This window comes from Anopheles ziemanni, chromosome 3, assembly GCF_943734765.1.
Source record: "Anopheles ziemanni chromosome 3, idAnoZiCoDA_A2_x.2, whole genome shotgun sequence".
NCBI lineage: Eukaryota > Metazoa > Arthropoda > Insecta > Diptera > Culicidae > Anopheles > Anopheles ziemanni.
In genome coordinates this window covers 70,475,985-70,499,252 of record NC_080706.1, presented here as the reverse complement: position 1 = coordinate 70,499,252, position 23,268 = coordinate 70,475,985, and the positions used below count along the sequence as shown (strand labels likewise).

Sequence of the window (23,268 nt, the reverse complement as noted above, 5' to 3'; positions counted from 1 at the left end):
TTCTACATAGCACAAAACCCCTCTAATAGCACTTGCCATTGTGTTTCTCCCAGGAGAGAAACAATGACCTATTGAAGGACGGTATGTATTACATCATTCGTCATAGGAACACGCGGCAAACCTTACAATAATTCGCAATGCAAAACAAAATTACCCCTACTTGTCGTTCATTCAATCCAGTTTTCGACAGGACGGTAAAGACCTTGCACTTGACAAAGAATTGCTCGCACTTAGCGTAGGTTAATGCACCGCTGCATCGAATTCGAATGAGCCGCTGCAAATGCGAACAAGTGAGCAAAATACGAGTAGAGAGGCCGCGGTGGCGTCCGTGGAACTGCGGCCGCTCTTCGTTCACGTAAACATCACAAATGATTCGCGTAGTTGTAGAATTTTCTCTTTTCTTCTCTGCTCAGCGCGCTCCTCCGTAGGGGATGAAGATCACGGCGCGTGGAGCATAGCAGGCAACGATCGCGTTCCATGCTGCGGTGGTAGAGGACTCCCGACGTCAAATCGCAGCTCACATAGTACTACGTCGAACCAGGGTCAGTCAGTACGATCGCGGACACCGGTAGACGAGGAAGTCGAAACCATCGCAGCCATCGCTCGACGCGTCCAGATCAAAGTGAATACTCGCGAGATACTCGTGTATAAGTGTCAAGTGTGCGAGGGAGGCCCGTCATCGAACGACTGGCGAGTTCATCCCTTTCAGGGCAAATCAGCTGCAGGTCAAAGGTTAGTGGAACGTGTGTTCTTGTGTGAGCGTGTGTAGTGTTTGATTGGAATGGGAAAGCAGGTTTACCTCCTAGTTGCATGATGCACACCGCGGTGTACAGACGCCCTTTTTTACCACCCACCAACACAGAAAAAAACGTGCGGCATGGAATAACAGTAAAGTTAAATTCTTCAAGCATTAAGCCTACACCCATGTGCATTAAGAAAAAAAAAACAAAACGTTCCGTGGGACGCGAGAAAGCGGCTAGAGAAAGCCCGATAACCTCAACCGGGAACGACGTGGAACGACGGTGAAATGTAGGAAACGGCGAAAATGGGTCAACCGGGCTTTGGAAGGTTGAGATTAACGGTTCCGTGCCGAAATACGAACCGCACAGACGGGTTACACGCTTTCTTCCGTTCGGTCGTTCCTGCAGTGGCTGGAATGTACCCATCCGCGATGCATCGCCACCGATGCGCACTGTTCATGGAATGTGTGTCCATCAACAACACCATCCGTCACCAGTTACGCCAGGTGCGATATTTCGTGCCTCGTTTGTTCCGAGCTGAGTGGCTCTGCTTGTTTTGACGATAATCGCCTACGATGGCAGAACTAACCGATGCCGGTCGTTCCGCTGGCGCAGAGGGCCGCCCAAAAGGACGTGAAATTTAGTTTGTCAAGTCAGCGACCTGAAAATCAACCTATTATGACATCCCCCGCCGTCGACCGTGTGCGCTGATTGCGTTTCGACAGCGGAGGGTCCGAAGCGATCGCTGACAAATGCCCATCGGTCAGCTTTTACGGTATTCAGCTTTCGAAGGTTTCGATTAAGCCAAACACCCAGGCCAAAACGAATGCGCCGTAAGGCCGGACCAGGGGGAGAGAGGACGTCCGAATGCACACGAGAGCAAAAGATTACGAAACGAATATATTGAAGGTAGCATCACCTCAAGGCAAGACAGTCGTAGTCCCCCGGGCGATAGTAAAAGCAGCGCGACGGATTATCTAACGATTGGTTCGCAAATATTTGAGGCACTGTAAATCGCTAGTTCCACTAAGTTACATACGATGCATCGTAACCGGAATGGTAATATAGGCAGCGTTTGACGATTTCGAAATTGGGTAAAATATTTTTAATTAACTAGCAACATCTCAATAAGGAACGAAAACAACAAAACAAACAAATTAATTTACGGTTTCAAGCGGTACGGTAGAAGCGTTGGTTGAATTTAAGTCAAATGTGGATTAGTTCAAGCTTCACAAAATAGTTTGCCTTCGTTATGCCGAAACGCTGATGCAATTTAAGTCAAGTGAGGATTTGTTTAAAATGAATGGCGATGTTTGAGGTTAAAGTATAGTTTTTAAATAACCTTTGCTTGTGTTGTGACAATTTATGTAAAACACCGAGTGAGATCGTTCACTCGTGGGCATTTTAGAATATCTTTATATAAAGGAGATGTGGCGGACAACCGTCCACAACTAAACGGTGCTATTTATCAAACAAACCCGTGGTATGACATCATGGCGAAGCAAACATTTACAGAAGAATATTTCTCGCAATGACACCAAGCACCTCACGGGCCACCAGGAATCCGTTCTCGAAGCCTCTCAAGGTGCTATCGCGCTAATGATTCCTTAAGTCCTACCACAACATTGTAAATGGCTGGCCGAATGTGACGCCCGTAGTTGTAGAAGATGGACACGTTGGTAATTTGTTGAAGAATGTTTTTTTTATCTTCATGCTAGAACTTTACCACAGTAGAAGATTTCTGAACGTCGCAATTTATGCTTCCTTTTGACTTTTCGACTCTTCTGCCAAAGAAAGGGAAAATGTCTATATTTGGAATCTTCATACAACGACCTTCAATCAGCGCCCAAAGGCAGGAGGACTGATTGGTACGCATTAAAATTTTAAAGAAACCCTCGGAGACCGATGGGATTTCTTCTACGTTGTGTCAAGCACATCGTATTTCTGAAGGATTTTGAACATACGTGATTGGTTTTTAGTATTACACCCAATACTGCTGACATTTGGTTTCTTTTTATTCAACTACTGGACGCCAGCAGGTTGTAAAAGTTTTATTATAAAATAGACCCCCCCGTAAATCGCCAGCAGATTTCGAGCGTAAGCGAAACTCCATCTACCGCTACGGATAAAAGCTAACTTTCGATTTCGGCGTGATTTGAAAATAGCGCCAGAGTGGGTTTTTATATTATCTGTATAACGACTACGTAATATGTTTTGGTTCAAAAACATCTCTTTATTCCGCCTCGTTCGTGTAATTCTTCTTTGCCGTAGTAGTCAACTTCCCCTTTGGTATAGTAGCCAACTGGGTTAGAAACCACAGACTACTAAGTTGAAAAGCTGCAATAGATAACTTATGTAATACTCCTCATCAGTAGCAGCTTTTTCAACAATTCAATGCGGTCAAACCTAGTAAACCAGAGGGCTTCTTAAGTTTCGTTGTTCCTAGTGGCTTGGTCTTGCGTTATTTTCCATAGACAGTCGCGCAGAAAGTGTGCTTCGTTGTTATAAGAATGGCAAAGCTTTTTCTTCTTCACCAGTTGATTCGACCTTCATACAATCTTAAAAACTTGTTCTGCATTTGCATTTCCATCTCGTTCAACTCGCTTCCCTCACTTATCCAAAAGCATCCATTTGAAAAAAAAACTGCAAGTTCAAGTCCTCTTCTGGTCGACTTTCTAGAGTCGATCTTCCTGATTAAAGCGTGGCACGATTGGTGCAGGCTGATGCTCCATACTTAAGAGATGGTTGGACAACTGCGTAATTTCGGCGAGATATTCAGCCATGTTGCCAGTTTCAGAGTTCAGTTGAAGTCGATCGTGCATTATGTTTTCGTTCCCACATTTCTCTCTTCGGCTTGGAACGGACGACATGCTTGGTTTTCATCGATCGTCTTTTGTGATCCAGGATATAGTATTTAGCTTTTCCGACTTCTCATCCTTCAAAATTCCTAAGTCAGTAGCAGCTCAAGTTGAAATGTCCAAATTTCATGATTGAAATCCACTGCCATTTTCACGTTCGTAACTCTGGGTCCATAACCCGTTGGTTATGAACTTAATCAATCCTATATTTCTTCCTTCAACGATTGGTTTCTTCTCAGCACCTTTCCTTTTGTACCCATATCGCGATCTACTAGATTACTACAAACTACTAAGTTTGTAGAGAAGCTGCAAAACTTAACTTAACAGTTGAGGTCATCATGATTTTTCCGTTGGGATCTGTCAGTTTTATCGACGCTGCCCCATACAAAAGGAAAACAACACTTTGGAAAAAGCGAAAAATTGGCAGACCGTGTCGACATCTTCTCGACGATTCAAAACGACGCCACTGACGCGTCGAGAGACATCGCGAAAACGAAACGACATTCACTTTTTTTTTAAAGTGTTGTTTGCCTTTTGTATGGGACCGCGTCGAGAAACTGACAGATCGCGACGGAAAATCACGATGCCCTCAAGTGTTGGCGTCGATCGTTCGCAGCGTAAAAGCGCACATATTGTCAAACACGTGGCACATGGGACGCCTTGCGTAAGCTATAGGTTCGGCTGAGGTTTACCCCTGCGTGGAAGATTCCTTTCGTTACATTTACATTTAAACTGCATCAAACAAGATCCACTCTGGCCCGTTGAAGGTCCAGACCCTGCAACGTGACCTACTGGTTCTCCTACGACAAAAATGTTATGCAATGTATCTATTTTAAACATCTCAAACCAGTTTGGGAATGGAGGCCCTTCGCTAGAGCGAGAAAATTATGTTTGGTATCTGTGAAAAATGCAAAATAACTTACAATGACCCTAGAGAAAAATGTGAATTGTATCAGTTACATACGAATCCAACATTCAGCATAACATATAACCCGACACCTAAAGCAACACAAAAATCAGCAAAAGTAACCTCAGCCAGTTCCATGGATGTATCGCGAAACAAAAGGTGCAGCGTGGAGGCCACTGAACTCAGTGGAGCATGAAACATGAACACGAAATGTTTCCTTGGCACGAACCTCAACTAATTCCACTCAATATCAAATCAATGATTCATAAATTGCTAATGTAGAAGCTGACTTAAATAGTAGATTGTAACGACAATTTTTGGAGAAATATCATTGTTTGGTGCGAATTTTAAATGATTTAGCAAAAAGACAACAGTCACGATTTCGAGCGATGTTGTTCCGGACAGTTCGTTTCTTATCGATTGATTATTGTGATTCGAAATTATTAATAAATAACTCGTTCCGTGTCAAGGACTGTTTCAAGCATTAAGAAAAAATAAACAAGATTGATGGTTTTTATGTTCGCCACATTACATGGGAAACATTCCTAGGTATACGTTCAAGATGTGCTCAATTTGAAGAACAAGAATTCGTCGGCCGTTCGTCCAATCCAACATTTCCGGGTTCGTTATCCTAGCATAGAAGGAGCAAACAAACGTAGAAGCTATGGATTATCCAGTGGCAGCATACTCATGTCGCCCTCCAGTGTCAGCAATTACCGCATTGATTGTCGATATTGGCAAGGCTGTCCGTAGCATCGAGACTTTGCGTACGTTTCAATTCTGGCCAATGCTTTATTTTTTGCATCGAACAGAACGTGGTTCCGTAAACATTAGCAGCACTTAAGAGACGCAACCAAGTGGCACAGGGCTAAGTAGGGTAGCACAAAAAACTGTTGGCCACCAGACGAGCGATGGAACCGACACACGTAGCAGTGCAAAAAAACGCTCGCTTGTCCTGTTCGGTCTTTGTAGTCAAGTGGCGGGTGTGTTGAGAACCTGTACAGCCAAGCAGAAGATGATGTCAGGAGACTTTAAGGAAATAAAAATAAGAAACCCCCCTAAGCAAATATTGACCCACTACACCGCGACGAGCATCGTTGATTGATTTTTGCGGCCGTCTGTCGTCTAAAAACGAAGAAGATGCAAATTAATATTAATATTATTACGCCATTCAGTCAAGCTCGAGCCCCCGCATAGCAACGCTATTCAAGTGTTTCGTTTGTTATTTTTTCACGGGAGTTTTGGTAATAGATACCATTATCAAAACGTTGGTAGGACACGATCTGGTAGAGAGCGGAAAGGATTCCCCAGCAGTTACGATGAAACAGCAGTAAAGATGACTACACGCACTGTCTGGAGTTTAAATTTTAATGACCATACGATGCAAAAAACCAAGCTGAACTTATTAAGGGAGGTTTTGGGTGCGGGAAAAAAAATCAGGTACGCTGCTTCCTGACCATTCATACGTCCCTGAGTATTTTTTTGATGCTACTTTGGAGAGCTTCGGAGATAAATTGGAAATAAAAAGGGCACCAAAGATTCGAATAAAAACAAAATTGATAGAAATTATTGAAACATTATTACACACTTCACTCTGCATGCCGTCTTGAGCAGTAGGTGGAAACTCTGGACTAACGATTCGTACGCGAACAAGTGTCGGTAATTTCGTACCTACGCAATCACGTGGTTCATACGGACTGCGGTTACCATTAGTTGGTAATTGTTTCAGTAATTACCGTAAGCGTACAGAAACGCTAAACTACGTTAATTTGTAAATTAAAAATACTAATTTTTGTAATATGCTTGTTAGTTATGGCCAACATGGTTCTAAAACAACTGAACTATTGAACATGTTAACTATTGAAACAAACATAACAAACATAGACATGAAACGGCAGCCTCGTCGTTATTAAAATAATGCTATTAAAATAATAGCAGTAAATGCACTGATATTTGCACTTATTTTTTCTTTAATTACTGTACTTGTATTTTTTTTTTTGCTTTACTGAAAACAATTGATCTTCATTTGATGAGAATAATTAAAATAATAAAATGTTTTATGACACCTCGGACAATTTTGTTTAAAATAAAACATCCACCTCTAAAGTACAGTCTTGTATTATATTATGTAAATTGTTTATAGTTTTTATAGTTTTTAGTACGTACTTACTAATGGTTTTGTCTCTCTTCTTTTCTGGTGTATTTGTTTCCCCCATTCTAGCCTACTCACTCACTGTAGACTATGTCGTTACTAGGGCTCGACGATCCACTCACAGCGACCGCGTCTGTCATCACAGGAGTAGCGATCGTACTGTCACTAATTAAATACTACCTGTACCTCACCTGCGGCCACTTTTCCTCGGCTGTAAGCATTGAGCGGTGAAAGCCCCGTAGAGCATTAAACCTCTTGCCATGCGAATGTGATATGAAGCATGGTTAAATTGATTGTAGTGGACTCATTGTTTTATCCATTCTCTCATCTACTCCCACTGAAGCGAAACATGGAAGGCAAAACCGTGATCATCACAGGTGCCAACTCGGGCATTGGCAAGGAAACTGCCCGAGATTTGGCCAAACGGGGCGCCCGCATCATCATGGCCTGCCGGAACATGGAGACGGCTAAGCAGGCCCAAGGTAAGCTATCGCTAAGTAGTGCTCGGTTGTTAGTGCACGCCAGTAGCTATAACTCAGAGGTGGACGATCTAGTCTAGCTTTCCGCAAAGCGGTGGGTAAAGCTTTAGATGGGTTTGGAAGAAATCCTAACTGGCCGCTAATCTAACCCTAGAATAAGACATAATTTTTACATTCTAACAACTTTTCGATCGTTTAATGGTGTTTGGTATACCAAGGGAATTTTGTTTCCGGTGCAAGATATAGCTTTACTATGCGCAAGCAACTCGTCGAAACCAACCCGTTACTCACTGAAGCAACCCCGTTGGCCGCAAGTCATCCTGTGCATAGACAACCGAACCTGCAACGTTTCCTTCCAACCCCTCACGCTTAGGCTGTTGTACAAAGATCTTCCGGCAAACCGAGTGCCTGTTTTTTCGGTCGTCTTCTATCTAAAAATTACACCCCAGGCCATCGCACGTGCATGCATGCGCAACTAAGTCGCAAATATCGACACCTGTACATACCGAACCCTTGGTGATATGCGCTCCGGAGTTAGAAACTCCGTAGATATACCCAACAAAGCCGCTCCATCAAACTCGGTTTTTTCTTCGCAGATGAAATAGTCAAAGAAACGGGTAACCAAAACGTTGTCGTGCTGAAGCTGGACCTCAGCTCGCAAGCGTCGGTCCGCGAGTTTGCGGCGGAGGTCCTGCGCACCGAGCGTAAGCTGGACGTGCTGGTTCACAACGCCGGGTTTGCGGAAACGTTCCGGAAGTCGAAGAGCGTCGATGGAATCGAGTTTACGATGGCCACCAACCACTACGGGCCGTTCCTGCTGACCCATCTGCTGATCGATCTGCTCAAGCGGTCCACCCCGAGCCGGATCGTTGTGGTGGCGTCCGAGCTGTACCGGTTCGCCTCGGTCAACCTGAGCAATCTGAATCCGGTGAACACCATGCCGGCCTATCTGTACTACGTGTCAAAGTGTGCCAACATTATGTTCACGCGCGAACTGGCCCGCCGGCTTGAGGGTACCTCGGTGACGGCAAACTGTCTGCATCCGGGCATGATCGATTCCGGCATCTGGCGGAACGTCCCGTTCCCGCTGACGCTCCCGATGCGCCTAATCAAGAGCTTCTTCAAGACCAATGCCGAGGGAGCGCAAACCTCACTGTATCTCGCCTGCTCGGAGGAGGTGGAGGGCGTCACCGGCAAGTACTTCATGGACTGCAAGGAGGCGGGCCTCAGTGCCGGTATCTGCGATATGGAGAGAGCCCGTCAACTCTGGGAAGAATCGGTCAAAATCGTCAATCTAACGAGCAGCGATCCGAAGATCTAATGACGACATACCATCAATGTCCGAGAATCTCCAATTGACGGTCGTTGAGTCCCTTTTTTCTCATTGCATTCATTGGTACAGGCAGGATTGCAATCGCCGTCAAACTAATCGTGCAGTTCCGTCCAGAATCAGTATCAATATTTTTTCGTGGTAGTTGGATGTTACCGTATTTTTCTTTTGTTTTAGTGTTTTTAAAGGTTTTAATAAACATACGATATCCGATTCATACCGGTTGACACTAGGTACAACATTTTATGTAATTCCCTACCAACTATTTATTTGTTCGCCGCGATTGCATTAACGATGCTTTAAAAAATATGCCTGATATTGTGGAATTCGTCGTGCGCATTGTTTTTTATTGTTTGAATATCGTTTGGTTTTAAGTTTGGTACTTGTTTTATTTATTCGTCGTGATTTTTTGCTTCATTAATAATTTCGCATAACCTACTTTTAACACCAGCAAGGCTCGTTCATCAGTGCAAAAACACATTTTTTTAATTAACATTGTTTTCAGTTCACAATGCATGGACGGACAATGTTCATTTTTTTTAAACACCCGTTGGGCTGAACGGATAGCTTGCAAATTAGCTGTAGAACTGTATGAATGACCTGCAACACTTTTGTTAAGACTGTTCGTTTAATAACTAAAGAGTTGATATTTAAAATCTATTTCTTTAGAATGGATGCATCTCTTTTACTACAGCATTGCAAACTACTCCGATTTTCTAAATATTAATTAAATCATTTAAATTATAGTCATCTTTTTGTGAAGCGAAGTGTGCTCCAACATATTTCGAAAGTTTTCTTTAACCACTGTTATACGTATAACATATTTATGAAGCCCAATATGAAACATTTCATATTCCATGATTTTGTCCCCGCTAATTGGAGTTTTTATTTCTTTTAGAATTTCTTTTAGTTTAGAAGTCTTTGCCATTTCATATAAGAATATTCGTAGATTCCATAGCTCTAGTAGTTACTATTCGAATCTTAAGAAACCCGGTACTCTCGAAGAACTATGAGAAATCAATTTTAAAGCCGTGCGTTAAGGACACATCAGCTTCAATTGTTGTTTTGAGTGGGTTTACAAGTTTGATTTGCAGCCACAAAACGCTAACGAACTTTAACCGCTTTTCGACTAGCGAACGTTAGATACAATTTCGCAGGCTATTCTACAATAACCATATCTATTGCAGAGGAGATAATGGCCGAAACGGGAAACACGAAACTGCTCATCAAGCATATCGATGTTAGCTCGCTGCCTTCGGTGCGTGCGTTCGCCAAGGAGATCGTGGCCACCGAGCCCGTCATCGACGTGCTGATTCACAACGCCGGCGTTGCACAGGGCTACAACAACAAGGTGACGCCGGACGGTTTGGAGTTCACGATGGCGACCAACTACTACGGGCCGTTCTTGCTGACCCATCTGCTGATAGATCTGCTGAAGAAGTCTGCCCAGGGCAGAATCGTGATCGTTTCCTCGAAGCTGTACCAGTTCGCGTCGCTCAATCCGGACAACATCAACAGCATCAATCCGGTCAACTATTTCTCGCTCTTCCCGATTCACCTGTACAATTTGTCCAAATTCGCCGAGATTATGTTCACGCAGGAGCTGGCACGCCGCTTGGAGGGTACCAAGGTGACCGCGAACTGTCTGCACCCGGGTGTGATCGATACCGGCATCTGGCGCAACGTGCCCTTCCCGATCAACATCCTGTTCAAGCCGATCCAGATGTGCTTCCGCACGCCGGAGGAGGGCGCCCGGACAAGCATCTATCTGTCCGTGTCACCAGACGTGGAGTCGATCAGTGGCAAGTACTTCCGCGGCTGCAAAGTGCATCAGCTCAACCGTCGCGTGCAGCATGTTGCAAGGCAGCACGCGCTCTGGGAGGCGTCAAAGAAGTTGGTGAAGTTAACCCCTGACGATCCTCAGCTGTAATCAACTCAGCCATTTTAGGGCAATTTTGCGGAAACAACAAATGCGGAAACAACAGAAACCAGTGTATGTTGCTTGTATAATCTATAAGAATTACAATAAAATTTTGGTGTGCATATTGTGTACCAGTGAGTGACGGTATAAACTTTGTATGCGTTTAAATTACATTTTTATATTCTAGAGCATGGGACTTCAAACTTAAAAGAGCAATAATTATAACAACATCCAAGCTTCTAGAGAACTTCTTCTTCTTCTTCTTCTTCTTGGCGTAACGACCTCTTGGTCATGCCTGCCCGTTAAGGGCTTACGAGACTTGTTTCCCTGTTGTACGTGGATAGTCAGTCCTCTCGTACAGGGGAGGGTCCGGTCTCGGTTGGGATTCGAACCCACGCCGTCGAGGTGCTGAGCCTCGGCGCTCATGGGCCGATTTTCTAACCGGCGCTACCGCTCGGCTGTCGCGGACCCCCTTCTAGAGAACATTGTTTCTATTATGCGTAATCCTAAGTTTAACCTAAACCCGAAGTTTGTAACAAAATTGAGAACGATTAATCTTCTTCTTCTTGGCGTAACGACCTCTTTGGTCATGCCTGCCCGTTAAGGACTTACGAGACTTGTTTCCTTGTTGTACGTGGATAGTCAGTCCTCTCGTACAGGGGAGGGTCCGGTCTCGGTTGGGATTCGAACCCACGCCGTCGAGGTGGTGAGCCCCGGCGCTCATGGGCCGATTTTCTAACCGGCGCTACCGCTCGGCTGTCGCGGACCCCCAATTAATCGATTAATCAGATAGTCCCAAAAACAGGACCCAGATTTGTAATTGGAATGGGATTTGCCGCAAATACAACATGATCATCTCTGACCCAGGTGCAAAGCTTCCTGTGCCTATTTGTGAAGCAAATTGTAATAACAATGCTAGTTCCGGGCAATTATGGAAACCTCAACTTTTCCATCACTTCGTCCATCGAAGGTAAGTGATTCATCCAGTGAAATCCGGTCGCTGGACTCTTGACAACACATGCAAAATGTAAAATTTTCCCGCCCTTCCAGGGCCAGAGAATGCCAGTGTATGGCATAAATGGCAACCATAGGTTCCTAAGACCATCCCAAATACGAAAATAGTTAATTGCAGGCTTTACTTGTCTAAAACATAAAGGTGTTATCACACAAATATGCTTTGTTACAATTGCCTCGCGAGAACATTTCATGTAAATAGAAAATTAGGTTTCATGTAAATAGAACCTATAACCTATATTATAACTTACTTCTGTTGGAGGCTCGGATTGGTTTTGTAAAACTATCTCCATGTTTGTATGACCGCGGGAAACATGAGCACTTGTAAACCAACTGGTACATAATCATTGAATCTATTCACATTAATCGTAAATAACTATTCAAAACAAACTGTTTGTTTTCAGTTAACTGACTCGAAATTGCGCATCTGCTTTGAAACCATTATTCCCAAAGGGCTAGGGTGCCAGGTGGGGCTTGATTTAAAATTTTCACCAAGGTACATATTAAACGTAACATACAGATACCAAATGCCGATTGATTACTGCATGAAATTCTACAGATCACATATTCTTCCTCATTAAAATATAATTAGGAATAATCCCTCCGTTTTTAGGAACAAATAATTACGTTTGGCCATCGTTCCGTGATGTGTACTTCTTATATATCTATATACCTTGGGTTTTTTTCACCGAAGCGAAGAACACAAGAAACCACCTCTTACTTCTCTTTGGTCGCTCGCCATGTCGGTAAACAATTGGGTTGACAACCTGTTCTTAGCTTTTTTTTCCTTTTTCTAAAGCGAAGAATTTTTCACAAGCAAAACAACGAGGCAATCCAAATAACAAAACAAACTAAAAGCCACGCGGTTTTGAAAGATGCATAAAGCTGGTATATAAAAATGTGTACCAACATTTGTTGAATGAAACAGGTTTATTTTGTCGGTAGAATAAAGTATGGCCATAAATGGAACAGTCGCGGCCTTCTTTAGAGGGCTTTGTATTTTATTCCTTTTAAGTTCATCGCAGAATTTGTTGTCTGAATTCCATCAACTTGCTGACCGGGACTCTACAAGGAACACAAGTGAATGATGTACCGCATGTAGCACAAATGAAATGGCACAACTCATTATTGTATGTTTATCTTTATTATTATTACTATTTTACTATCAGCAATTACAAATGAAATTCTCTTCGTAAAACGCACGCATCGGGTTGGGATATAGCTGATTTAAAAAAACATAATAGTAAGCTTAGTTTGAAAAAATGTGTATCGAATACTAACTCTCCATTTAAACATCCATTCTTGAATAGATGATGGCGAAGATTGACGCCAGACGACGAGGAATAGTGACACTAATCTACTGCAGCTTGCACTGTATTTCATGAAATAGCCGACATGTTTCCGCGCCTATACGACGACGACAATTACATCTTTTGACGCTTGTGGCCCGGTTCGTAGTCGTCGCTCTCGTACTCGATCTGCTCATCCTCTTCGTACGTCTCGGCGTGCATCTGCTCGGTGCTCTCGTACACCGTGTACTGCTGACCGGCGTACGGCTGGTAGCCACTGTTGTTTTGTCCGGGCGAGCCAGGAGCCGACAGGAGCAGCTCCTCGTTAATCGGTGAACCTTCGCGCGAGTTGTCCGTGCAGCTGGGCGAAACCGGGGCCGAACGGGGCATGCCGGATGGCATGCGCAGGCATTGGGAACCGCGCTGACGGCGCTTCCGGTAGCTCTGATCGACCAGCTTCAGCTCGCTCGATGGATCTATTCGCCAGAAGCTACCCTTGCCCGGTTCGTCCTGCGAACGCGGCACCTTGATGAAGTTTCGATTCAGGCTCAAGTTGTGCCGGATGGAGTTCTGCCAACCCTTGTTCGCCCCAGTGCGGTAGTACGGGTAGTTTTTCGATATGAAAGAATAGATCTCCGAAAGCGTCAGCTGCTTGTCCGGCGAAGCCGAGATAGCTTGAACGATCAGCTGGGCGTAGCTGTACGGTGGTTTATCGCTTTCCAACGAATGCGTGGCAGGCGCTTGGAATTCGGAAAAGTTGTTGCCGCTGGTGTTGCTGCTATTGTGGTTATCCCCACCGCCCGTAGCGTGGGTAGTGCGGTGGCGCGCACTGCTGTAGTGGCCAAAGTCATGCACATTCTGCCGGGGGCTAGTAGGGCAGCTGTTCGCTGCGCTGATTGTCCCAGTTGGCGATGGGTAACCATTGCCGCCAACGCCACGTTGGATCATCGTGCCGCTGGTACTTGCTCCTTGCTCGGGTGGAATCGAAATTTTCAACGGTGCATAGATGACGGTCGACGATGGCGACTCTCCATCGGGATTATGCTGGTCACCAGTGATGACCGAGATACCGCCACGCCCCTGCTGCAGATTCGACAGGGCTCCGATGGTAGATCCCGTAATGGAACCGGCGTGCAGCGGGATACCGCCCATCGGCCCAGTACCGATCTTGACCGGTGTGTGCTCGCTCAGGTCCACCATGATGCCGTTGTTCGCCTGGTCGATAAGATTCTCAAACTGGATTTTGATGTTGGTGTTCGGAAAACGGATGCTGCACAGCTTCGGAAGTTTGTACGGTTCTCCGCGCTTGCGGTAGAACACGTTATCGATAAACACCCCGTTCTTGCTGATGCAGAACAGCGTAAACTCGTCGTTCATGTCGTGCTGGATGATGAAATGCTTCCGCGAGATGAAACTATTCTTGCCCACGTGGAAGTCCACCTGCGACTTGGACGAGTTGCGCCCGACCTCGATCACGTCCTCGCTGATCAACAGCATGTTGTCCTTGCTTATTAGACGTGCGATAAAATTATGGTAGTTTGCCGTGTTGGCACTTCCGTGGCCGCTGCCGATGGCCACCGGAACGGGCTCCCCGCCGGATCTATGACCTGATCCCGTTGGTTCGACGCTCGACTCCGGTGCGGCAAGCTGAGTGGGCGACGGAGAGGAAGCCGGTGAAGCCGAGGACGAGCGCTTTGGCCGGGAGTTGGAGGGATAATGATTGCCTGACGGTTCTTGTTTTAGGAAGGTGGGAGAATCGTCCCCATCGCCGTCTACCGACACCAGCGGGTTGTTTACGTTGCCACCCAAGACACCATCGTTCGAATCGGACTGATAAACAACGGCGGAGTTCGGCGATGATCCGGGTTTCTGCTTCAGCACAAGCTTCACGTCGCCGGTTCCACCACCACCACCGCCACTTCGAGGAGACATACAGATTTGCGTCGCACTAGACATTATGAATGTTTACGCTTCACCTTCTACTCTCCGCACTCGTTAGAAAGCAATTCTTGGCGTTGCAAACCGGTACAAACAGGACAAATGCCCTAATTTTTCGTTGTTTGCTGCGAAGTGTGTACCAAATGAAAACAAACTGTTTATCTGTCAAAATTCACAAAGCTTGCTGTAGCCAAGGAACATCGAGGGAAGCTTACACGCTGCACTGAAAATGCATTCACCAATAAGCCAGCCGAAATGTCTTTAGTTCCTTAAAACAATATCATTACTGTTGGCGATCGGAAACACGAATCGGTATAAAATGTTACTTTTATGCGCTCAAACAACAGTATGATATTATAAACAGCCGAGCTGTGTTTGTACATATACTTTCTGTAGTGTTGCAAAGTCGGAGCTGGATTGATTTCGTCAGAGTCGATCCTTGTAGAAATTTTTCAATCCACACTTAATTTTGGAAAGATTAACTCGCTCTGATGCAGAGCATGAAGGATTAACTATGCATAAGAACTAGGAAAATGATCCGGGACTGGGATAGGATTTTTATATTTTTTTTGACTAGAGAGTGAAATGGGTCACCAATGACGAACATTCTGAAAACAAGCACATGGTATCGTTCGGATAACAACAATGTAATGAATAGTGATGAGAAGAATTAATATGACCAGCTCTGTTTTCTAGCTTCATTGAAAATGTGAGAGCAAATGCTCTGAATTATTCATCCTTTTCTCCTCATGGAACTTATCTCCCGAGTCCGATCGGATCTATCCATTTTTGTAACTTTCCCAGAAACCCTGCGGCGACGAGGTCTAATTTGATCCAAGATTGCCCTTGCTATGCATTATCCCACAGCCCGAGGTGTGGATTGGGTAGAGGTACAATTATGCTCTTCAGATATGATCCGATCTCTGACTGAGAGCTAGTGATCTACTCTTGGAATACGGAAGTTTTTCACCACTATTCAACAACATGGCGTTGGTCAGTTAGATTGTCACAATTCTCGACCCCGTTCTTGGAACGCAGAATCAGATCTGCATCGAATGCGATGCAGCGCATACCCGTTTATTTACATTTAAATTTACCGTGTGCATTCTAGAACCTCTGCACCTTTTCATTCGTAGGAATGGATAGTTTTACCAAGGATGCAATGGAGCTTATGGATTTACCTGTGGAAGTAATTATTTGTCTTATTTAGATATTTATTTCCGTTCTTAATAGCTTTGTGTTTTGTAGATCCTGGAGATTATTTTCGACTACTTGACCGTGCCCGACCTCAAAAATGCCTCTATGGTGTGCCTTCAGTGGTCAAACATGGCCTTTTCGGGTCGTAGAATGCACCGCGTTCGTCTCAATGTTGATTTCCGTAACGACGATAGTCAAGATTACTTAACACTTTTGCGTAGAAGCAAGCGGCAGTATCGTCACGTTGTATTAGAGATAGACTCCAAAAAAATGACTGTGATATCCTGTTTTATTGAACTGTTAGAAAACTTTAAAAGATCCGTAGAGAGTTTGAAGCTTGTTTCATACTACGTAGAATACTCGCAAATTCGGGACATCCTACTCGAGGTACCCAACTTAAAGAAACTTTCACTTCAGGCTATGGTGCTATTAGATCATGCACAAACTGCTAATTTAATGCCGCCATCGATTAAACCTTTGCACCAACTAACTGACCTGGTGCTACAAAGTGATTCGTCGCTGCAATTGCAACCGTTTGATATCTGCACCTTCGCTCCAAATCTTAGAAAGCTCGACATGGATTGCGATTTAACTCGGGCTGTAGAAGTGTTCAGTCATTTTAGCGATCGACTGAAATCGGTAGCAGTATTTTTTAAGACCAATGCCTTTTTTCTTCGGTTTTGTGAGATAAATTTTCCGGAGCTATTAGAAATCGATTTCTACAGCGATGATGAGCAATTTGATGATGATGCAGCGGTAAGAACGATTTCCACTTTTTTCGCACGACTGAAACGTCTTCAGATGGCTACGCTGAGGTGTAACATAACCCAACCGATCATGAATGCTTTGATAGAAAATTGCCGCGACATCACTTGCCTCCATATCAAAACGGGCAATCTAGAAAATCGTGCATTTAGTGGATTAGCAAACCTAACAAAATTGAAAGTAAGTTGAAACACATTCAAGATAAAAGCGCTCTGGTGCACTATCTTCTATTTTTCTCTTTCAGGTCCTCACATTGGATGGCTGGCTGAGGAGTATTGTGTTTGAGGATTGTAAACCGCTTTCGGCGCTGCAAGAGCTTCGTCTTCACTCGATAGCGATGGATCATACGTTGGAGTGTTTCAAAAAATTGTCAACCATGATGCCAAACCTGCGTAAGCTGGATGTAATAGAGCAGGATATGGATGATGATTGTCTCCATTTTATCTGCAAAAACATGGTATCCCTTCAGCAGATGCTATTGGAAATATGTCCCAACGTGCGTTTACTGATTGCTATGCATAAGTTTCCACTTTAAAATTGTATTATTTGTTCATTGTATTTCAGATTACTGAGGATGGGTTTGAATATTTAAATCGACTACCCCACCTTTTTGAGTTAAGTTTGGGATACTTGGACCTTCTTCAAGGGTTCTTGGTACTGATTCCACCAAACGAAGTTAAGCTACTCTCGCTTAACCGCTGCGACAAGGTAAGAAGACCATGATTGTTTCTATTGTGGATATTATCAATCTTATTTCTTTTTTTCATGAATATTATACAATCTCGTTAAATGTGGTTTATGGAATGACAGTTGACCGACGATGATCTTATGCTGATTCCCCACGTGTTTCCGTTGCTTACAAGGCTAAAAATTGCATCGTGCCATTTAATAACGTTTGCGGGCATTGAACGGCTGCGTTCTCAAATACCTTGGTGCACGGTGATAACAGAACATATATTGGAATAAATCTATTATTGTAGTTGTTTTTATAAGTTTCTTCGATGCATGTACTTCTCAAACGGGTAAAAGAGTAAATAACCCGGTTGACAAAATTAAAATTTTTTGAAGCTGTCATGTAGTTACAGCAAGTTTTTCCATGGCAGATTGCTGGAGCTATATTTATACACCTTGACTTTTTAGTAGGTATTTTTTTAGAAAATGGCGGCCGTGGCTTTTGACAGCATGGTGATAAACAGCATAGAATGTAAACAACTATGTAAGTACCCGGTTGACAGAAATTGACATTGTTGCTGGTACTATGTAGTTCCAGCAAGAGTCCCAGCAATCTGCCATGGAAAAACTTGCTGGTACTACATGACAGCTGCAAAAAATTTGAATTTTTGTCAACCGGGTAAACAAGTGGTGGACTCAAACCAGTAATCAAGCGGATCACGAGTTTCGTGCGATCTGACAAACGGAAGGAAATATTCATGCTCTACATTCTGCTACCTTATACAGTTGGTCCCCGCAGTACGCGAATGTTTGGGACCGAACGCAATAGCGTATATCGAATTTTCGCGTATTGCGGATTTCCTCTGCCATATCGTTTATACCTCATATTGAAGAGTTGACACTGAGATTTAACATTATCTAACATATCTTTTATCAAAATAACTATTAAGTGTTCCATTTCTTATATTGCATAGTAATATCTCTGTTAAAAAGTGCATATTAAAAACTTCATTCTACCAAAACAAAGTAAAATTGACTAGTCAGAACTCAAGCAACGCTATGAGCTGTCAGTTTTAAAAAATCGCGTATTGCGAATTCGCGTATATCGAGTATCGCGTACTGCGGGGACCAACTGTATAGTGTGTATTTATCTTGGTCATGAGTCATGACCAACTGCAGTTGGATAGTGACAATTCTCGACCCCGTTCATGAAACGCAGAATCAGATCTGCATCGATGCATCGCACATCGCATATCTGTTTATTTATATTTAAATTTACCGTGTGCATTCTAGAATCTCTGTACCTTTTCATCCATAGGAATGGATCGTTTTGCTAAGGCTGGTGTCAGTGCTTTACCGCACGATCTTTTGACAGGCAAAAATGTATGGGATTTGACAGCTGCAAGGTTCGCACGATCCCAACTAACAATTGACAAGCATCTTTAGAACATTCTGTCTGATCTTTAGAACGTTTTTGCACCTTCCAATAAACCGCTACATTAGGAACTGTAACCCAGCCGTTTGAGTTTTGACAACTCATGGAGGCGGCCATTTTTGCCGACGATTGTACCCGGTGAAAAAGTATAGCGATATGAAATAAAAAAACGGCAATTTTAAAAAATATATATATTTTCACTGGACTGAATCGTATCTCGTACTCTTCGGGATCAACCGCTGTATTTCCACCGGTCTTGCTTGTCATTTATTAGTTGCATGCAGCTGCAGCTATTGGGAGCCAACCTGTTAGAGTGGAGTACAACATCATTTTTTGAAATCTTTTTATGAGAAGTATTGTTGTTTTACTTACGTGTGTGTTGGTGATTGCTGCTTCTAAGGCTCGAACTGCGCCGTACAAGACGAGGTATGTTGTAGTCGGTTCATCAAACCACTTGAGCCACGCGCCGCTTCGACGACTGGTAGTTTAAATGCTCAATATATATTAACGAATCCATTCAACAGATAATGGCTGACCACAGTTATACCAAAAAACAACCAGAAGCACCAGTTGGCTGGAAAAGTAGCCGTTCCAACCAAATACAAAATCAAAATAATGTTCAACCAAGTGATGCACCGACGTGCATCCCAACAGAAGCTTCCACATCAAATACACAAATTTCGGTACAGCAGACGCCCCTAGGAAACATAGACCAAAATGATAGAATTAATAATTTGTTGGCTGCTCATAACGAATTGAAACGCAAAGTAAAGGATTTAGAAGCGAACCAAACTTCTTTGAAAAAAACTGTGCATCAGCAGGGTAGGACAATAGCCCTCCAACGAACGATGCATGAACTGGCCCTCTCACAGGGAAATTTGGGGGGTGCTAGTATCGTTCGCAGCACTTTTGAATACAAACCTATGGAGTCTCCAGAACAACTCCAAGAGCTCGAAAGCAAGCTGATAGCAGATGCCCAATTTAGAAGCGACATGACGAATTGGCTTTGTTCGACGATTAGGGCAAGCGAAGCCGAAAATCGTTTGCACGAGGCGATCGACCTGCTATTTGATCGGGAGTTATTTACAAAATGTAGTTGGACCGGCAGAGGACAAAACGGGCCTAAAATCTCCATATCTGCTCATGTTAATATATTGGAAATGATGGTCCAATCTGCCCGGTTAGCTGGAGACATTCCCGATGATGAAGTGAAGCGATTTATGCAGAGGAAGCTAAAAAATGCTAAAACGCGTTTAGAATTAAAGGGCACCAGAAAAACCTGCTGCAGGATCATTAGGTTTAAGCCATAGTTTTTTATTAGTAGTTTTAATAGTATTTTTTTTTATCTCCATTTTGTTTTAAGAATTTCCTGTGAATTAATGTGAACTTGTTGTGATTTCTTTTGCATGTATATATGATTCTCTACTTTTTTATGTATATAAATAATTCATGTTCCTTTTATAATCAAAATAGAATTATTTTGCAAATTCGAATTAAAACAAATTTTCATTAAGAAAGCGAAAAACAGTATTTTGTTTTTATTATGCATGTTAGAATACCTTACATGTTTCACGTTTATATTATTCTTTCGATAGTTGTTTGTGTTTGAACTTTAAACTTATTCCACCAACGTATGAGGTAAAGGAACAAATAGATGTTGACCCTCTTCATCTACTTGGATGGCCGCAAGCTTGCATTTAATGTCTCTGGCATCTACTTGTATATTGGTTCCCCGCAGTGAGGCCACCAATCCGAGGCAAATATTTAGGCCAGTAGATTCACAGGGATCATCAAATACATCGGTAGGATCCATTACCCGTTTGCCTTCAATTAAGATCGTTGATGATATCTGTGTTGCCGTACAATATTGAACAACTTCATTGTTTTTAGTTAGAAACCATGCATCTCGTTTTGTTGGTTTTAGTTTATGAGACCTAAAATAAACTGTAACTCCATCTCTATGCGTCTTTAAAAAGGTTTTCGTTGGAGTTGTTCTGTTGCGCCGAAGGAGAGCTTGGAAATGGTCTAGCTCTGATAATCTATTTATAACCTGCTCTAAGTTTCTCCAACCACTTCTTAATAGGTTTTTTAAATGTTGTAGCTCGTTTTCAAATGGGTAGGAGGAGAATGTGTCTAATTCACCAAAATTCTTAACTTCATCATAAACATGTTGCAGATTGTGCACGTTACTGGTCATATATTGTCTTCCATAGACGTGTTCAAACTGCAAAACAAACTTAGCCAATAAATCTCCAGCAAACTGCCAACTTGATCGGTACACTCTGGAGGACAACAACGTCACAGCACAGAAGAGTAACAAAAAATGGTTATATTCAGCTGGGCTAATGTTGTTCCACAAAACCACAATACCACCGTAATGAAGAAAGGAAGCAAATTCCGATCCTTTCCAATATTTGATATGCTCAACCTTTCTAAATTTGCGATGTATTTCTGATGGAAGACGAATTAGTTTCAGCGCCTGCGAAACACTGCGCATTTTCTCATCAGACCATTTGGGCGAACCTAACTTTCCGAACACCCAACCTTTCAAGAGTTTCCTCATGATACCTAAATCGATCAGGTGCAGACGATCCGCTACAATTACATCTTCAATCATATTAAAATATTTTAGGTCTAATAACGGAGAGTCTTCTTTGTGGTGTTGGCCGTATGCTCTCTGCCGGAAGCAAACATCGGTCCGAATTGGCTTATCAACTCCAACGAAAATTACCGTGCGAGAATTTGGATTATATTCGCCTTCGGTAGTACATTTCAAACATCCATGTTTTCCATTGAAGTTCGTCACACCTGAGAACGGACGTAAGAAAGATAAGTAAAGTAACATATAGAGAGAAAGAGGGTCTCACCTTTAATAAATGCTCGTGCCGGTGCATCAGCTATAATTGCACGAACTTTTATCTCATGCTGCACTTCGTTGATGATGGCTCCGTTATCCAAAAGCTCGTTAAGCTCCTGCACTAACGGTCGGAGAAACTCTTCAACCCTTGGAGGCTTCGTCGAGCCGCTGAAGATTGCCACCGTCATCGGAGCCTCTTGTGGAAGCTCATGTATGTTTATAAGAATCGGCCAAAACGTTTCCGGCCCGCTTCTATGTAGTGGCAACCCGTCGATAGATATGTTTAAAGATATCGTGGTAGGTAAAGTCACATTGCTGGAAATAAATAATAATTCAACATCACGATACGTGCATGAGCATTCGGCTAGTATTTCAATCTTGTTACCTGAATCGGTTGGACAAACAACATAGGACGCCTTTGTACCAATATCGACCACCGTCCACTGCAACAATGTTCGCGACGGTCCTATTAGTTTTCAAAAGAGTACGAGCATCCTTCGGTAGCTGATGTGTAGTCTTCTCTCGTAAAATATCAAGTATCATGTTCACAATCGAATGTGATAGATTTTTAACAACTGCCAAAAACCTTATACATTCCTCCATCGTCATGTCGCCATACTTCGAGGAACTTTCACCATGGCTATCTCCACTACTCACGTTATCAGGTACATCATCGATACTTGAGGCTTCATCTGGGCCCTGATCGTCTCCGGAACGCGTTTCTTCTTCTGAATCAACCGGATCGAAGACGATCAAAGAATTGTCATCAATCTCTAGCTGACCCGCACTGGTACTAGGAGCTGCTAAAACAAATAATCGTACATTTAAATTTCCCATTCACATTTGGAGCAACACAAGCACAAACACTTACGGTCCGTTCCACAAGAATGTTGGCTTTCCTGAGCAATTCTTTTGGCATTTGCCTTGTACAAATTACCAGAACGCTTGAGCTGCCCTAGAAAGTTGTTATTGTCGGCCATTTTCACTAGTTATGGACACCACTTTTAATAAAATCAAAATTTCCGGAGTGCAGGACGCTTGCAACTTGCTTCTGATTTTGTTTACAAAATGGTTGTGTGATGCGGTAGAAAGGGAGAGGCACTATGTAATTGCTTCCGTGAGTCGTGCGCACTCGCTCTCGCACATGGTATAAACATTGAATGTTCCAAAGATGACAGCTCGCGGTTACCTGGGATTTCTCCGCACGACAAAATCAAAATCATTTGATTTTATCGGATGGACGCATCCGATTTTATCTGTCAACAAAGTTGGACTTTATAAACTCGGAGTTGTGCCTTTCATCTAAGAAAAATAATAAAATTCATTTAATTGTCTTCGAATTTAAAAAATTACAGAAAAATTGGCGGACCTGTCGTCCGACAAAACATCGTGCGGTAAAGCAATGACACCAGCCTAAGGATGCAATGGAGCTTATGGATTTACCTGAGGAATTATTTTTCTTATTTTCATGTTTTTCTCCGTTCTTAATAGCTTTGTGTTTTGTAGATCCTGGAGATTATTTTCGACTACTTGACCGTGTCCGACCTTAAAATTGCCTCTTTGGTGTGCCTCCAGTGGTCAAACTTGGCCTTTTCGGGTCGTAGAATGCACCGCGTTCGTCTCAATGTTGATTATCGTATCCACGATAATGTAGATTACTTAACACTTTTCCGTGGAAGCAAACGACAGTATCGTCACGTTGTATTACAGATAG

At 43.2% G+C, this 23,268-nt stretch overlaps 2 protein-coding genes across 4 annotated transcripts; one reads left to right on the top strand and one right to left on the bottom strand.

Moving 5' to 3' along the window:
• The first annotated feature begins 483 nt into the window (after positions 1-483).
• On the top strand, positions 484-10,418 carry LOC131289416 (retinol dehydrogenase 14). 3 transcript variants are annotated; one of them, XM_058318665.1, is made up of 4 exons: positions 484-732; positions 6,727-6,870; positions 7,001-7,139; positions 9,654-10,418. In XM_058318665.1, the coding sequence occupies exons 2-4, from the start codon at positions 6,748-6,750 to the stop codon at positions 10,394-10,396; spliced, it is 1,005 nt and encodes a 334-aa protein (XP_058174648.1). In that variant the 5' UTR covers positions 484-732; positions 6,727-6,747; the 3' UTR covers positions 10,397-10,418. The 3 variants fall into 3 exon arrangements, with proteins under 3 accessions (XP_058174648.1, XP_058174649.1, XP_058174650.1); XM_058318666.1 differs by lacking the exon at positions 9,654-10,418 and adding an exon at positions 7,733-8,692; XM_058318667.1 differs by lacking the exon at positions 6,727-6,870.
• Positions 10,419-12,523: 2,105 nt separating this feature from the next.
• LOC131286175 (forkhead box protein K2-like) lies at positions 12,524-14,863 on the bottom strand. Its single transcript, XM_058315094.1, has one exon. It carries the CDS (start codon positions 14,644-14,646, stop codon positions 12,826-12,828), a length of 1,821 nt encoding a protein of 606 aa, XP_058171077.1. The 5' UTR covers positions 14,647-14,863; the 3' UTR covers positions 12,524-12,825.
• Between the last annotated feature and the right edge of the window lie 8,405 nt (positions 14,864-23,268).